The following is a 15,699-nucleotide window of genomic DNA, read 5'->3' on the forward strand; positions in this document are numbered from 1 at the left end:
CCTTCATGATAACATTACATACAGTAGTGTAGTAGACCTAAGTATTCATCAAGTACAAGCATAGTGACAACATTAAAATACAGTAGTGTAGTAGACCTAAGTATTCATTAAGTACCACCATGACAACATTAAATACAGTAGCGTAGTAGACCCAAGTACTCATCAAGTACCACCATAATGATAACATTAAAATACAGTAGTGTAGTAGACCCAAGTATTCATCAAGTACCACCATAATGACAACTTTAAGATACAGTAATGTAGTAGACCTAAGTATTCATCAAGTACAAGCATAATGACAACATTAAAATACAGTAGTGTAGTAGACCTAAGTATTCATTAAGTACCACCACAATGACAACATCGACATACAGTAGTGTAGTAGACCTGTGTATTCATCAAGTACCACCATAATGACAACATTAAATACAGTAGTGTAGTAGACATAAGTATTCATCAAGTACCACCTTCATGACAACTTTAAGATACAGTAATGTAGTAGACCTAAGTAGTCATCAAGTACCACCATAATGATAACATTAAAATACAGTAGTGTAGTAGACCTAAGTATTCATCAAGTACCACCATAATGACAACATTGACATACAGTAGTGTAGTAGACCTAAGTACTCATCAAGTACCACCATAATGACAACATTAAAATATAGTAGTGTAGTAGACCTAAGTATTCATTAAGTACCACCATAATGATAACATTAAAATACAGTAGTGTAGTAGACCTAAGTAGTCATCAAGTACCACCATAATGACAACATTAAATACAGTAGTGTAGTAGACCCAAGTATTCATCAAGTACCACCATAATGACAACATTAAATACAGTAATGTAGTAGACTTAAGTATTCATCAAGTACCACCATAATGACAACATTAAACACAGTAGTGTAGTAGACCTACGTATTCATCAAGTACCACCTTCATGACAACATTAAAATACAGCAATGTAGTACACCTAAGTAGTCACCAAGTACCACCAAAATGATAACATTAAAATACAGTAGTGTAGTAGACCTCGGTATTCATCAAGTACCACCATAATGACAACATTAAAATACAGTAGTGTAGTAGACCTAAGTATTCATCAAGTACCACCATAATGACAATATTGACATACAGTAGTGTAGTAGACCTAAGTATTCATCAAGTACCACCATAATGACAACATTATATACAGTAGTGTAGTAGACCGAAGTATTCATCAAGTACCACCATAAATACAACATTAAAATACAGTAGTGTAGTAGACTTAAGTATTCATTAAGTACTACCATAATGACAACATTAAAATACAGTAGTGTAGTACACCTAAGTATTCATTAAGTACCACCATAATGACAACATTAAATACAGTAGTGTAGTAGACCTAAGTATTCATCAAGTACCACCATAATGACAACATTGACATACAGTAGTGTAGTAGACCTAAGTATTCATCAAGTACCACCATAATGACAACATTAAAATATAGTAGTGTAGTAGACCTAAGTAGTCATCAAGTACCACCATAATGATAACATTAAAATACAGTAGTGTAGTAGACCTAAGTATTCATCAAGTACCACCATAAATACAACATTAAAATACAGTAGTGTAGTAGACTTAAGTATTCATTAAGTACCACCATAATGATATTATTAAAATACAGTAGTGCAGTAGACCTAAGTATTCATTAAGTACCACCATAATGACAACATTAAATACAGTAGTGTAGTAGACCTAAGTATTCATCAAGTACCACCATAATGACAACATTGACATACAGTAGTGTAGTAGACCTAAGTATTCATCAAGTACCACCATAATGACAACATTAAAATATAGTAGTGTAGTAGACCTAAGTAGTCATCAAGTACCACCTTCATGACAACATTAAAATACAGTAGTGTAGTAGACCTAAGTATTCATAAAGTACCACCATAATGACAACATTGACATACAGTAGCGTAGTAGGCCTAAGTATTCATTAAGTACCACCATAATCCATCCATCCATTTTCTAAGTATTGATTAAGTACCACCATAATGACAACATTAAATACAGTAGTGTAGTAGACCTAAGTATTCATCAAGTACCACCTTCATGACAACATTAAAATACAGTAATGTAGTAGACCTAAGTAGTCATCAAGTACCACCATAATGATAATATTAAAATACAGTAGTGTAGTGGACCTAAGTATTCATTAAGTACCACCATAATGACAACATTAAATACAGTAGCGTAGTACACCTAAGTATTCATTAAGTAGCACCATAATCCATCCATTCATTTTCTAAGTATTAATTAAGTACCACCATAATGACAACATTAAATACAGTAGTGTAGTAGACCTAAGTATTCATCAAGTACCACCACAATGACAACATTAAAATACAGTAGTGTAGTAGACCTAAGTAGTCATCAAGTACCACCATAATGATAACATTAAAATACAGTAGTGTAGTAGACCTAAGTATTAATCAAGTACCACCGTAGATACAACATTAAAATACAGTAGTGTAGTAGACCTAAGTATTCATTAAGTACCACCATAATGATAACATTAAAATACAGTAGTGTAGTAGACCTAAGTATTCATTAAGTACCACCATAATGACAACATTAAATACAGTAGCGTAGTAGACCTAAGTATTCATTAAGTACCACCATAATCCATCCATTCATTTTCTAAGTATTAATTAAGTACCACCATAATGACAACATTAAAATACAGTAGTGTAGTAGACCTAAGTAGTCATCAAGTACCACCATAAATACATTAAAATACAGTAGTGTAGTAGACCTAAGTATTCATCAAGTACCACCTTCATGACAACATTAAAATACAGTAATGTAGTAGACCTAAGTATTCATCAAGTACCACCATAATGACAACATTAAATACAGTAGCGTAGTAGACCTAAGTATTCATAAAGCACCACCATAATCCATCCATCCATTTTCTAAGTATTAATTAAGTACCACCATAATGACAACATTAAATACAGTAGTGTAGTAGACCTAAGTATTCATCAAGTACCACCATAATGACAACATTAAAATACAGTAGTGTAGTAGACCTAAGTATTCATTAAGTACCACCATAATGATAACATTAAAATACAGTAGTGTAGTAGACCTAAGTATTCATTAAGTACCACCATAATGACAACATTAAATACAGTAGCGTAGTAGACCTAAGTATTCATTAAGTACCACCATAATCCATCCATTCATTTTCTAAGTATTAATTAAGTACCACCATAATGACAACATTAAATACAGTAGTGTAGTAGACTTAAGTATTCATCAAGTACCACCATAATGACAACATTAAAATACAGTAGTGTAGTAGACCTAAGTAGTCATCAAGTACCACCATAAATACATTAAAATACAGTAGTGTAGTAGACCTAAGTATTCATCAAGTACCACCTTCATGACAACATTAAAATACAGTAATGTAGTAGACCTAAGTATTCATCAAGTACCACCATAATGACAACATTAAATACAGTAGCGTAGTAGACCTAAGTATTCATAAAGCACCACCATAATCCATCCATCCATTTTCTAAGTATTAATTAATTACCACCATAATGACAACATTAAATACAGTAGTGTAGTAGACCTAAGTATTCATTAAAAACAAGGCATAGGTTTTATTTAACTAGTATATATCCTATTTAGGCCACAGTAACATGACAGTTTGAAGAGTATCACTGTGTTTGAATATTGCAAGAAGTGATTCTTTAGTTTACCACTAGATGGAGCCACAGTCTGAGAACCACTGATTCATCTTTTGTAGTTTTTATGTTCATAACGTTGTAATATTCTTGAGCAAACACGTCCCAAATGTTAGTGCTGCAACATTCTTGTTTCAACTGTGATAGTTTTTATACCAACATGTCATGATTATTAAGCCGCTCCATAAAACAATAACAGAATAAGTGTAATAGTTCCAACTGTGGTACAGCAAAGGATCACTTCATGAAATATTCAAACACAGTATTACTGTTCAAACTGTGTGTCATGTTACAGTGGCCAACATATGAAAGATACTAGTTAAATAAAACCTAGTCCTAGTTTTTAATGAATACTTAGGCCTACTACGCTACTGTACTTTATTGTGCTACTTGGTGAACAAAGTTTGACAAGCACTGGTCTAACTGTGAGAGTATGGTGGCTCATGATTCATAACCCGGCTTCCAAAAATTTATGCTGCAGAAAGTTTTGGTCTAACTAGTTTTAGATTTGATGTTGCTAACTATAATTAACACTAATAACTTCAAAAGTAGCCCTGCGATGAGGAGGCGAATTGTCCAGAGTGTACCCCGCCTTCCGCTCGATTGTAGCTCAGATAGGCGCCAGCGCCCCCCGCAACTCCAAAAGGGAATAAGCGGTAGAAAATGGATGGGAACTTCAAAAGTACAATAGCAGGAACAGAATTCAATCAAGTTTGGGGAGATATGGTCATTATTGGGGTGTAGTTGTGATTGATAACACCTTAATTACACATTAATGATCACTAATTACTTCAAGTAGTATTTAGTCACACCTTAATTACATAATAAAACACATAACTTAAAAAGTCTGATCTAAAATCTTAATTACACGTTAAGAAACACTAATAAATTGAAATTGTAATAGTAACACCTTAATTACACGTTAATAAACACTAATAACTTCAAAAATAACAGTAACAAATTAATAAACACTAACTTAAAAAGTATCATATTAACATCTTAATTACACGTGAATAAACACTAATAACTTAAATGTATAATAGTAACACCTTAATTACACGTAAATGAACACTAATTACTTCACAAGTATAACAGTAACAAATTCATAAACACTAACTTAAAAGTGTAATAATAACACCTGAAATACATGTTAAACACTCATAACTTTAAAAAGTGTAATAGTAACACCTTGATTACATGTTAGACACTAGTAACCTAAAAAAAAATCAGTAACACCTTAATTAGACCTGAATAACCACTAACAACTTTAAAAGTATAATAATAACACCTTAATTACACGTTAATAAATACTAATAACTTCAGAAGTATAGTTACACGTTCATAAAAACTAACTTAAAACTAACTTAAAAAGTGTAATAGTATCAACTTAAATTAATGTTAAACACTCATAACTTTAGAAAGTATAATAGTAACACCTTAATTACACGTTAATAGACAATATTGACGTTAAAAAGTATTGTACTTACACATTAAGACACTAACAACTTTAAATAATATTAGTAATCCCTTAGTTACATGTTAATAGAGACCAATATTTTAAAAAGTATAATAGTAAAACCTTAATTACACGTGAATAACAATTTAAAAGTATAATAGTAGCACTTAATAACACATTAACTCTTATAACTTCAAAAGTATAACAGTTACATGTCAATAAACACTAACTTAAAAAGTGTAATAGTAACACCTTAAATATGTTAAACACTCATAATTTTAAAAAGTATAATAGTAACACCTTAATTACACATTAATAGACAATAACTTTAATTACACGTTAATAGACACAACTTTAAAAGTATAATAGTAACCCCTTATTACATGTTAATAGACACTAATAACTTTAAAAAGTATATTAGTAACACTTTTAATCAATTTTAATTTTCCTGAAGGAACTCTCCTGAAGGAATCAATAAAGTACCATCTATCTATCTTTAATTACACGTGAACAAGCACTAACAACCTAAAAGTATAATAGTAGCACCTTAATTACACATTAATAAACGAATAACTTCAGAACTATAATAGTTACACGTCAATAAACACTAATTTTAAAAGTGTAATAGTAACACCTACAGTTACATGGTAAACACTCAGAACTATAAAAAGTGTAATAATAACACCTTAATTACATGTTAAACACTCATAATTTTAAAAAGTGTAATAATAACACCTTTATTACATGTTAAACACTCATAATTTTAAAAAGTTTAATAGTAACACCTTAATTACATGTTATGTGACCACTAGAGGGCGTGCTAGCTGCAGGTGATGATGATGATGATGATGTGCACACCTGGCAGGTACTTAATATCAGGTTAATAAACAGTTTACTTAAGAAACATGTGACCACTAGAGGGCGTGCTAGCTACAGGTGATGATGATGATGATGATGATGATGACGACGAAGACGTGCACACCCGGCAGGTACCCGCGCATCAACAAGGAGTCGCTGCTGCCCATCGCCAAGAGCCTGGCGCTGGGCGGGGAGAACGCGGAGGCGTGGTACCCACCGGGTCACGGCGACATCTACACCAGCCTGGCCAACTGCGGCCTCCTGGAGCAGCTGCTGGCGGAGGGCAAGGAGTACGTCTTTGTGTCCAACATCGACAACCTGGGCGCCACCGTGGACCTCTTCATCCTGCACCAGCTCATCAGCCAGCCGCCCGAGCGCCGCTGTGACTTCATCATGGAGGTCACCGACAAGACGCGCGCCGACGTCAAGGTAAGCCCTCGCTCTCTTCGCCCCGCCCCCTGGCGTTCTGACGGCCGTGTGGTGGCGAGCAGGGCGGCACGCTGATCCAGTACGAAGACCACCTGAGGCTGCTGGAGATCGCCCAGGTGCCCAAAGCCCACGTGGACGAGTTCAAGTCCGTCAGCAAGTTCAAGATCTTCAACACCAACAACCTGTGGATCTCGCTGGCCGCCATCAAGCGTCTCCACGGCGACCGCGCCTTGGACATGGAGATCATCGTCAACCCCAAGGTTAGACACGCCCCCTGGCCCGCACGCCCGCCGTGGCCTCACTTGCCCATCTTCCGCAGACGCTGGACGGCGGCCTGAACGTCATCCAGCTGGAGACGGCGGTGGGCGCCGCCATCAAGAGCTTCAAGAACGCCATGGGCGTCAACGTGCCTCGCAGCCGCTTCCTGCCCGTCAAGACCTCCTCCGACCTCCTGCTGGTCATGTCCAACCTGTACAGTCTGGACGCCGGCTCGCTCACCATGAGCCGCCAGCGCGAGTTCCTCACCACGCCGCACATCAAGTTGGGAAGCTGCTTCACCAAGGTAACCTGCACGCTAGCATTTAGCACATTCGCTAACCAGCACGCTAACACTTAGCACATTCGCTAACTAGCACGCTAACACTTAGCGCATTCACTAACTAGCATGTAAACACTTAGTGTGCTAATTAGTGAATGCGTTAACACTTAGCTCATTTGCTAACTAGCACATAAACACTTAGCTCATTCACCAACTAGCACACTAACACTTAACTCATTTGCTAACTAGCACGCTAAAAAAATAAATAAAAATAACTTAGATTTATATCGCACTTTTCTAGACATTTAAAGCGCTCACAGAGAAGTAGGACTCAACATACATTCACACCTGGTGGTGGTAAGCTACTTCAGTAGACAGAAGCGTGGCTGCCAGTTTGCAACTACGGCCACCACCAATCATTCATTCACCAGTGTGAGCGGCACCGGGGGCTTGGGTGAAGTGTCCTGCCCAAGGACACTACGGCAGCGATTTGGATGTCAATAGGTGGGGAGCGAACCTGCAACCCTCAGGTTTCTGGCCGGCCGCTCTACCCACTACACCATGCCGCTAACACTTACCTCATTCGCCAACTAGCATGCTAACACTTAGCGCATTCACAAAGTGAAACGCTTAGCTCATTTGCTAACTAGCACACTAACACAAAGCTCATTCACTTACCAAATGAGCCAACATTTAGATCATTCGCTAACTAGCACGCTAATACTTAGCGCATTCACTAATTAGCATGTAAACACTTAGCTCATTTGCTAACTAGCACACTAACACTAAGCTCATTCACTTAGCAAATGAGCCAACATTTAGATCATTAACTAACTAGCACGCTAGAACTTAGCTCGCTCATTCACTAACTAGGATGCTAACACTTAGCTTACCCGCTAACTAGCGCGTCAAGACTTTGCTCTTTTACTAACTGGTATTCTGACCTGTGTCTCAATGTGTGCACTTGAGTGCATAAGTGTGTTCATACTGACAAGTATACTCGTATGTCAAAACTTAAAGGCTAAAAACTTGGTATTCACAAAAAGGACTTAAATATACATATGCACTAAAAAACTATGAATGCTCTTTTGCATTTAAAAGGCTAACTTTGCACTTATGCCCAAACAACTAAGTATGCACTAAAGAGACTAGAGTGCACCAACTGAGATGCAGCATAACATTTAACTCATGTGCTAATTAACATTTTGGGCTGTGTCTCAATTGGTGCACTTGGGTACATAATTGTTTGAGTGCTCAAGTGTGTTCACACTGACAAGTATACTCAAATGCAGTACAGTAAACTAAGTATTGACTAAAATACTTTGTACGTACTAAGTATCAATCAATCAATGTTTATTTATATAGCCCTAAATCACAAGTGTCTCAAAGGGCTGCACAAGCCACGATGACATCTTTGATTCAGAGTATGCACTTAAAATACTAAGTGCACACTTATGCCCTAAAAAACTAAGCATGTACTATAAAGATTAAGTACCTACTTATGCCATAAACAAATATGTATGCACTAAAAAGACTAAGTACACACTTCTACCCTCAAAAACTATGTATGCACTAAATAGACTAAGTGCACATTTGTGCCCTAACAAGTATGTAAGTGCACTTATGCCCTAAAAAAATGAGTATGCACTAAGTGCACACTTATGCTCTAAACAACAATGTATGCACTAAAAAACTAACTACGCAATTCTACGCTAAAAAAATATGGATACACTAAATAAATTAAGTACACATTTGTGCCCTAATAAGTACTCCTATGCCTTAAAAAATAGTATGCACTATTAAGACTAAGTGCACACTTATGTGCTAAACAACTACAAAACCTGTTTCCATATGAGTTGGGAAATTGTGTTAGATGTAAATATAAACGGAATACAATGATTTGCAAATCCTTTTCAATCCATATTAAGTTGAATATGCTACAAAGACAACATATTTGATGTTCAAACTCATAAACATTTTTTTTTGCAAATAATCATTAACTTTAGAATTTGATGCCAGCAACACGTGACAAAGAAGTTGGGAAAGGCGGCAATAAATACTGATAAAGTTGAGGAATGCTCATCAAACACTTATTTGGAACATCCCACAGGTGTGCAGGCTAATTGGGAACAGGTGGGTGCCATGATTGGGTATAAAAGCAGCTTCCCAAAAAATGCTCAGTCCTTCACAAGAAAAGGGTCTCTGTTGTCATATTTTAGGCTTCATAATGCGCCACACGTTTCAATGGGAGACAGGTCTGGACTACAGGCAGGCTTGTCTAGTACCCGCACTCTTTTACTATGAAGCCACGCTGTTGTAACACGTGGCTTGGCATTGTCTTGTTGAAATAAGCAGGGGCGTCCATGATAACGTTGCTTGGTTGACAACATATGTTGCTCCAAAACCTGCATGTACCTTTCAGCATTAATGGTGCCTTCACAGATGTGTAAGTTACCCATGCCTTGGGCACTAATACACCCCCATACCATCACACATGCTGACTTTTGAACTTTGCGCCTATAACAATCCGGATGGTTCTTTTCCTCTTTGTTCAGGAGGACACAGTTTCCAAAAACAATTTGAAATGTGGACTCGTCGTCAGACCACAGAACACTTTTCCAATTTGCATCAGTCCATCTTTGATGATCTCAGGCCCAGAAAAGCCGGCGCCGTTTCTGGATGTTGTTGATAAATAGCTTTCGCTTTGCATTGTAGAGCTTTAACTTGCACTTACAGATGTAGCGACCAACTGTATTTAGTGACAGTGGTTTTCTGAAGTGTTCCTGAGCCCATGTGGTGATATCCTTTAGAGATTGATATGGGTTTTTGATACAGTGCCGTCTGACGAATCGAAGGTTACGGTCATTCAATGTTAGTTTCCGGCCATGCCGTTTACGTGGAGTGATTTATCCAACGTAGATGTTGAAATCCCTAAATTTCTTGTAATTGCACTTTGAGAAAGGTTGTTCTTAAACTGTTTGACTATTTGCTCACGCAGTTGTGGACAAAGGGGTGTACCTCGCCCCATCCTTTCTTGTGAAAGACTGAGCATTTTTTGGGAAGCTGTTTTTATACCCAATCATGGCACCACCCTGTTCCCAATTAGCCTTCACACCTGTGGGATGTTCAAAATAAGTGTTTGATGAGCATTCCTCAGCTTTATCAGTATTTACTGCCAACTTCTTTGTCACGTGTTGCTGGCATCAAATTCTGAAGATAATGATTATTTGCAAAAAAAAAAGATGTTTTTCAGTTTGAACATCGAATATGTTGTCTTTGTAGCATATTCGACTGAATATGGGTTGAAAATTATTATACAAATCGTTGTATTCTGTTTATATTTAAAGGTAACACAATTTCCCAACTCATATGGGAACATGGTTTGTAAGTATGCACTAAAAAGACAAAGTACACACTTGTGCAATAAACAATGAAGTAAGTAGTGCAGGAACTGAGACACTTAGCTGGTGTCATGGCGTGTGGTCCTCAGGTCCAGGAGTTCCTGGCGCGTCTGGACAGCATCCCAGACATGCTGGAGCTGGACCACCTGACCGTGTCGGGCGACGTCACCTTCGGGAAGAACGTATCGCTGAAGGTAAGCGCTCAGCTTTGTCTGGCTGCTGTTGTGCACTTAGTGACGATGATGTCGCCGCCAGGGAACCGTCATCATCATCGCCAACCACGGCGAGCGCATCGACATTCCCTCCGGCGCCATGCTGGAGAACAAGATCGTGTCAGGGAACCTGCGCATCCTGGACCACTGAGGAGACAGCAGCTCACCCTCAATAAACACCTTCCTCTGGCTCTTATTCTGAAATCTTTGCAGGAAGTGACACAAAAACCATGACTCCTTCATTCTGCTTTTATTTGTGTGGGCTTGGCAGGCCACGCACGCACGCACGCACGCACGCACGCACACACACACACACACACACACACACACACACACTCTGGAGGGAGAGGCACAGTGACGTCAGCTGACTGAATCCAGTTTTTGAGGTTTAGAGGGGGGAAAAAAAAAGGTTTTCCTGAGACGTCACCTTGGTCCACTCTTCACTTTAAGAACCTCAATAAAAAAAGTTATGGCGCTTTCCGTGTCGTCATGGCGACAGCATCATGTGACAACCGACTACCTTCTTTGGGAGTCCAAAACAACTTCCTGTTTGGGTCATATGGTCAGGGGGCAGCATCTTGTCCACGCCAAAAATGTTCCCGGACATCACCTCTTGTGCTCCCAGATGTCGGCCATGTTGAGGTCCAAACGCTCCAGGTTCTTCAGCGCCTGCATGTTCTCCGAGTAGAAGGCCACGTCCACCCCCACCAGCCTGCACGCACCACACACACCTCTTCATGCTCTTATTCTGAAAGGGTTCGGGTAGTCTGGTTACCCGTGCTGCGGTCCTCCGTCGTTGCTGACGCAGAGTCGAGCCAGCTGCTTCTTCACATGCATCTTCAGATTGCTGTTGATCCTCGTAAACAACATCTACACACACACACACGCACACAAGTTGGCAGCGGCAGGTCCAAACAGGAAGTGGTGAAGTGTCACCTGCGTCTGCTCTTCAGGTAGAAGGTCGTTGATGGCTTCGTGCATCTTGGACGTCTGCTTGCAAATGTTCCGGAAGCAGGACGAGGGCATGGGCGCCTTCACCTCGTACTGCCACGACAACAACAGCTGTACTTCCTGTCTTACGAACAAGACCACATGGCGGCCGCGTGAAACTACCTTGGTCAGAATCTTCTCAAAGGCGCTGTCCATGATGGCCACCAGCTTGGCCCAGATCTCTGCTATGTGGTCGCTGTAGTCCTGCACACACGCACGCACACGCACACGCACACGCACACACACACACACAATCATCACTGACACTTTCTTTTCAAATGTGTTAAAAAGTAATTTTATACACACTGAAACACTTCGACCAGGTTTATTTTGAAATGTGTTAAAAATACTTATGTACACTATAACACTTTGACCGAGTTTATTTTGAAATGTATTAAAAAGTACTTTTATACACACTCTGAAATTTGACCAAGTTTATTTTTGAAAAGTTTTAAAAAGTACTTTGACCACATTTATTTTGAAACGTGTTAAAAAGTACTTTTATACACCGTATAATACTTTGACCGATTTTATTTTGAAATGTGTTAAAAAGTACTTTTATACACACTCTGAAATACGTTGATCAAGTTTATTTTTAAAACATGTTAAAAAGTACTTTTATACACACTCTGAAATACTTTGATCACATTTATTTTGATATGTGTAAAACAATTCGTATATTAGGTTGAAATAGTTCAACCAAGTTTATTTTGAAATGTGTTAAAAAGTACTTTTATACACACTCTGAAATACTTTGACCAGTTTATTTAGAAACATGTTAAAAGGTACTTTTATACACACTATAATACTTTGACCAAGTTTATTTTCAAATGTGTTAAAAAGTACTTTTATACACACTGAAATACTTTGACCAAATGTATTTTGAAATATGTTAAAAAGTACTTATACACACAAAATGAAATATTCTGATCATGTTTATTTTCAAGTGTTAAAAAAGAACTTATATACACACTCAAATACTTTGACCAAGTTTATTTTGAAATGTGTTAAAAAGTACTTTTATACACACTGAAATAGTTCGACCAAGTTTATTTTGAAATGTGTTAAAAATACTTAAGTACACTATAACACTTTGACCGAGTTTATTTTAAAATGTTATAAAAAGTACTTTTATACACACTCTGAAATACTTTGACCAAGTTTATTTTGAAATGTGTTAAAAATACTTATGTAGGACTATAACACTTCGACCACATTTATTTTGAAATGTGTTAAAAATACTTATGTACACTAACACTTTGACCGAGTTTATTTTGAAATGTATTAAAAAGTACTTTTATACACACTCTGAAATTTGACCAAGTTTATTTTTGAAAAGTTTTAAAAAGTACTTTGACCACATTTATTTTGAAACGTGTTAAAAAGTACTTTTATACACCGTATAATACTTTGACCGATTTTATTTTGAAATGTGTTAAAAAGTACTTTTATACACACTCTGAAATACTTTGATCAAGTTTATTTTTAAAACCCGTTAAAAAGTACTTTTATACACACTCTGAAATACTTTGATCACATTTATTTTGATATGTGTAAAACAATTCGTATATTAGGTTGAAATAGTTCAACCAAGTTTATTTTGAAATGTGTTAAAAAGTACTTTTATACACACTCTGAAATACTTTGACCAGTTTATTTAGAAACGTGTTAAAAGGTACTTTTATAACCACTATAATACTTTGACCAAGTTTATTTTCAAATGTGTTAAAAAGTACTTTTATACACACTGAAATACTTTGACCAAATGTATTTTGAAATATGTTAAAAAGTACTTATACACACAAAATGAAATATTTTGATCATGTTTATTTTCAAAAGTGTTAAAAAATAACTTATATACACACTCAAATACTTTGACCAAGTTTATTTTGAAATGTGTTAAAAAGTACTTTTATACACACTGAAATAGTTCGACCAAGTTTATTTTGAAATGTGTTAAAAATACTTATGTACACTATAACACTTTGACCGAGTTTATTTTAAAATGTTATAAAAAGTACTTTTATACACACTCTGAAATACTTTGACCAAGTTTATTTTGAAATGTGTTAAAAATACTTATGTACACTATAACACTTCGACCACATTTATTTTGAAATGTGTTAAAAATACTTATGTACACTAACACTTCGACCGAGTTTATTTTGAAATGTGTTAAAAAGTACTTTAATACTCACTCTGAAATACTTTGACCAAGTTTATTTTTGAAAAGTTTTAAAAAGTACTTTAACCACATTTATTTTGAAACATGTTAAAAAGTACTTCTATACACACTCTGAAATACTTTGATCAAGTTTATTTTTAAAACGTGTTAAAAAGTACTTTTATACACAATCTGAAATACTTTGACCACATTTATTTTGATATGTGTAAAGCAATTCGTATAATAGGTTGAAATAGTTCAACCAAGTTTATTTTGAAATGTGTTAAAAAGTACTTTTATACACACTGAAATACTTTGACCAAATTTATTTTGAAATATGTTAAAAAGTACTTATACACACAAAATGAAATACTTTGATCATGTTTATTTTCAAATGTGTTAAAGAACTTATATAAACACCCAAATACTTTGACCAAGTTTATTTTGAAATGTGTTAAAAAGTACTTTTATACACACTGAAATAGTTCGACCAGGTTTATTTTGAAATGTGTTAAAAATACTTATGTACACTATAACACTTTGACCGAGTTTATTTTGAAATGTATTAAAAAGTACTTTTATACACACTCTGAAATACTTTGATCAAGTTTATTTTTAAAACGTGTTAAAAAGTACTTTTATACACAATCTGAAATACTTTGACCACATTTATTTTGATATGTGTAAAGCAATTCGTATAATAGGTTGAAATAGTTCAACCAAGTTTATTTTGAAATGTGTTAAAAAGTACTTTTATACACACTGAAATACTTTGACCAAATTTATTTTGAAATATGTTAAAAAGTACTTATACACACAAAATGAAATACTTTGATCATGTTTATTTTCAAATGTGTTAAAGAACTTATATAAACACCCAAATACTTTGACCAAGTTTATTTTGAAATGTGTTAAAAAGTACTTTTATACACACTGAAATAGTTCGACCAGGTTTATTTTGAAATGTGTTAAAAATACTTATGTACACTATAACACTTTGACCGAGTTTATTTTGAAATGTATTAAAAAGTACTTTTATACACACTCTGAAATACTTTGATCAAGTTTATTTTTAAAACGTGTTAAAAAGTACTTTTATACACAATCTGAAATACTTTGACCACATTTATTTTGATATGTGTAAAGCAATTCGTATAATAGGTTGAAATAGTTCAACCAAGTTTATTTTGAAATGTGTTAAAAAGTACTTTTATACACACTGAAATACTTTGACCAAATTTATTTTGAAATATGTTAAAAAAGTACTTATACACACAAAATGAAATACTTTGATCATGTTTATTTTCAAATGTGTTAAAGAACTTATATAAACACCCAAATACTTTGACCAAGTTTATTTTGAAATGTGTTAAAAAGTACTTTTATACACACTGAAATAGTTTGACCAGGTTTATTTTGAAATGTGTTAAAAATACTTACCTATGTACACTATAACACTTTGACCGAGTTTATTTTGAAATGTATTAAAAAGTACTTTTATACACACTCTGAAATACTTTGACCAAGTTTATTTTTGAAAAGTTTTAAAAAGTACTTTGACCACATTTATTTTGAAACGTGTTAAAAAGTACTTTTATACACCGTATAATACTTTGACCGATTTTATTTTGAAATGTGTTAAAAAGTACTTTTATACTCACTCTGAAATACTTTCATCAAGTTTATTTTTGAAACGTGTTAAAAAGTACTTTTATACACACTCTGAAATACTTTGAACACATTTATTTTGATGTGTAAAACTATTTGTATATTAGGTTGAAATAGTTCAACCAAGTTTTTTTTAAATGTGTTAAAAGGTACTTTTATACACACTATAATACTTTGACCAAGATTATTTTCAAATGTGTTAAAAAGTACTTTTGTACACACTGAAATACTTTGATC

At 35.3% G+C, this 15,699-nt stretch overlaps 2 protein-coding genes across 9 annotated transcripts in view; one reads left to right on the plus strand and one right to left on the minus strand.

Moving 5' to 3' along the window:
- The window catches only part of LOC133538851 (UTP--glucose-1-phosphate uridylyltransferase-like), a 39,744-nt gene extending 28,876 nt beyond the window's left edge, over positions 1-10,868 (plus strand). For both annotated transcript variants that reach the window (XM_061880710.1, XM_061880709.1), the window contains exons 6-10: positions 6,192-6,489; positions 6,552-6,749; positions 6,809-7,051; positions 10,518-10,622; positions 10,684-10,868. In XM_061880710.1, coding sequence (XP_061736694.1) covers positions 6,192-6,489; positions 6,552-6,749; positions 6,809-7,051; positions 10,518-10,622; positions 10,684-10,791 — 952 coding nt within the window. In that variant the 3' untranslated portion in view covers positions 10,792-10,868. The remainder of the gene's footprint in view (positions 1-6,191; positions 6,490-6,551; positions 6,750-6,808; positions 7,052-10,517; positions 10,623-10,683) is intronic.
- vps54 (VPS54 subunit of GARP complex) overlaps positions 10,703-15,699 on the minus strand; it is a 60,082-nt gene continuing 55,085 nt past the window's right edge. For 6 of the 7 annotated variants that reach the window (XM_061880702.1, XM_061880704.1, XM_061880703.1 and 3 more), the window contains 4 exons: positions 11,754-11,834; positions 11,577-11,684; positions 11,416-11,510; positions 10,703-11,352 (listed from right to left, as the gene is read on the minus strand). In XM_061880702.1, coding sequence (XP_061736686.1) covers positions 11,247-11,352; positions 11,416-11,510; positions 11,577-11,684; positions 11,754-11,834 — 390 coding nt within the window. In that variant the 3' untranslated portion in view covers positions 10,703-11,246. Of the gene's footprint in view, positions 11,353-11,415; positions 11,511-11,576; positions 11,685-11,753; positions 11,835-15,699 lie in introns of those variants that run through there. The other variant, XR_009803128.1, reaches the window with a different exon arrangement.

The sequence above is a fragment of the Nerophis ophidion genome, linkage group LG20, assembly GCF_033978795.1.
Source record: "Nerophis ophidion isolate RoL-2023_Sa linkage group LG20, RoL_Noph_v1.0, whole genome shotgun sequence".
Lineage (NCBI taxonomy): Eukaryota > Metazoa > Chordata > Actinopteri > Syngnathiformes > Syngnathidae > Nerophis > Nerophis ophidion.